The sequence below is a fragment of the Fonticula alba genome (genome assembly GCF_000388065.1).
Source record: "Fonticula alba strain ATCC 38817 unplaced genomic scaffold supercont2.3, whole genome shotgun sequence".
In the NCBI taxonomy this organism is placed as follows: domain Eukaryota; order Rotosphaerida; family Fonticulaceae; genus Fonticula; species Fonticula alba.
The window spans coordinates 2,775,383-2,777,163 of NW_009242973.1; the positions used below are offsets into that span (position 1 = coordinate 2,775,383).

Genomic DNA, 1,781 nt, shown 5'->3' on the forward strand with positions numbered 1-1,781 from the left:
CCCCCCCCCCCCCTCTGCCGGCACTCGACTGTCTGCTGTTGTTGGATGGACTGGTGAGACCCCCCTCCCCCCGCCATGTGTCGTGTCCCCGCCCTTTGGTCGAAAGCTCACACGTCCCCCTCCCGAGACCAGTGTTTGGGCAGATGGGCGGGTCCGCCCCGGGGCGTTCGAGATAGTTCCCCAACCTGACGCCTCGTCGCCAGCACCGAACCCAAATCCGGATTCCTAATCTGCTGCCCTCCTGATTTCTGCGACTCCCGTGCCCTCCACCATTCTCCCCCCCCCCGACACTCCCCTCTACCTCCTCTTCTCGTTCTCTCTCTCTCCCCCCCCCCACCCCCCACCCCCGGGCACCGCGTCCCCTCCTTCTCCATGGCCGCCGCACCCATGTTCGGCGTCCTTGCCGCCGGTCGCCTGGTCCGCACTGATGCCCAAATCATCTCCCCCACGCATTGTGTCTTCTCAGTCTCCAGCGCCCCTCGACTGCCAGACCATGTGGCGGTCTTTCTGACTGGGAATGCTCCCCTGCCCGAGGGCTTCGGCGCCGGAGTGCACATTGGCTGGCCGCGGTCGCCCGTTCCCGGAGCCGGCGCCTTTCCCCATGCCCCCGGGCCCGAGCCCGATTATGCCTGGCGCTTTCTCGGTGTCATCACCAACGACAAGCCGAGCGCCATCTTCCGCCTGCGAGCGCAAGTGTCCGCCCTGGCGTCCCTCTCCTTGCCCGGAGGCCACCCGGATTCCGGCATGGTCCTCGACGCCGATGGGGCCCCCTCGGGGATTGGCGTCGGTTCGTCGGTATTCTCCTCCTCCCACTCGCCGAACAATGCCGGCGGCCCGGCCGCCGATGTCCCCATGTTGATTGGCCTGTCTATCGAGCCACTCGGGGCCCTGGAGGCGCAGGTGTGCGCGCTGCCCCGGCCGGGCGCCGGGGCAGCCCCTGCCCAGCCGCACAATGCCCTTGTGCTGGCCTCCGCCGCCTCCGCCGGCGCATCTCCCACCGCCGCCGGGGGGCTTCCTCCTCACCAGCAGGTAGCCTCTTCGGCCGCCATCGCTCAGAATCTAGCCGACCATCTGGTCAACTATGTGACCTCCTTCGTCGGGTCGGGCCCTGGGGTTGATCCCCAAGCGGCGGCCATGGGGGCCGCCGCCACGCGGCTCATCCAAGACTGGCGTGGCTCAGTCGATCGGCGCCTCCGCACGGATCCGGAATATTTCTCCCGCCTGCACGAGTAGTGTGGCCCCTGCCCCCGGGGGCCCTGCCTCCCTGTGTGTGCCTCCCGGTCCCCTTGTCTTCACATCATCCGCCCTCGCGTAGGGCGTGTCTCCAGTCCTTCATTTGTGTCGATCTTTCCATCGCCCCTTGTCCTTGAATCAATATATATATATATATAGGCATATATGCCGTCTACTCTCTGTTTGCTTTTTCTTCTCCAATCTTCCTCGACCGGCGACGGGGCAAGTGACGCCGGAACAATGTGGAGTGGCTGTGCTCGTGACCAGATCACGCACCCCGGGCGTGACCAGGGTGCAGCCTGGAAACGACACACCGCCCGCGCAGCGCGACTTCCCCCACCCTGCCTGCCTGCCCGCTCCCTTGAAGCGCGTCCCGTTGGATGTGCCCGAGGGAGACACCTTTTTGCGACGGCCGCCGAAAAGCCTGGAACATGTAGGGTTACCAGGTGTTGGTTGGCACACCGGCGACGGTGGCGGGGGGCGTCAACGATATTAGCATAGAGTGGGCCTCAGCGAAGCCAAGACAGCCCCCTGCATTATGTAATAGG

The 1,781-nt window shown here is 65.7% G+C and overlaps 1 protein-coding gene across 1 annotated transcript; it reads left to right on the forward strand.

The window, feature by feature from the left end:
• Positions 1 to 372: 372 nt before the first annotated feature.
• Positions 373 to 1,233, forward strand: H696_02374 (hypothetical protein; the record flags this gene model as incomplete). The annotated part of the gene is made up of 1 exon (XM_009496274.1): positions 373 to 1,233. The coding sequence occupies one exon, from the start codon at positions 373 to 375 to the stop codon at positions 1,231 to 1,233; it is 861 nt and encodes a 286-aa protein (XP_009494549.1).
• Positions 1,234 to 1,781: the final 548 nt, after the last annotated feature.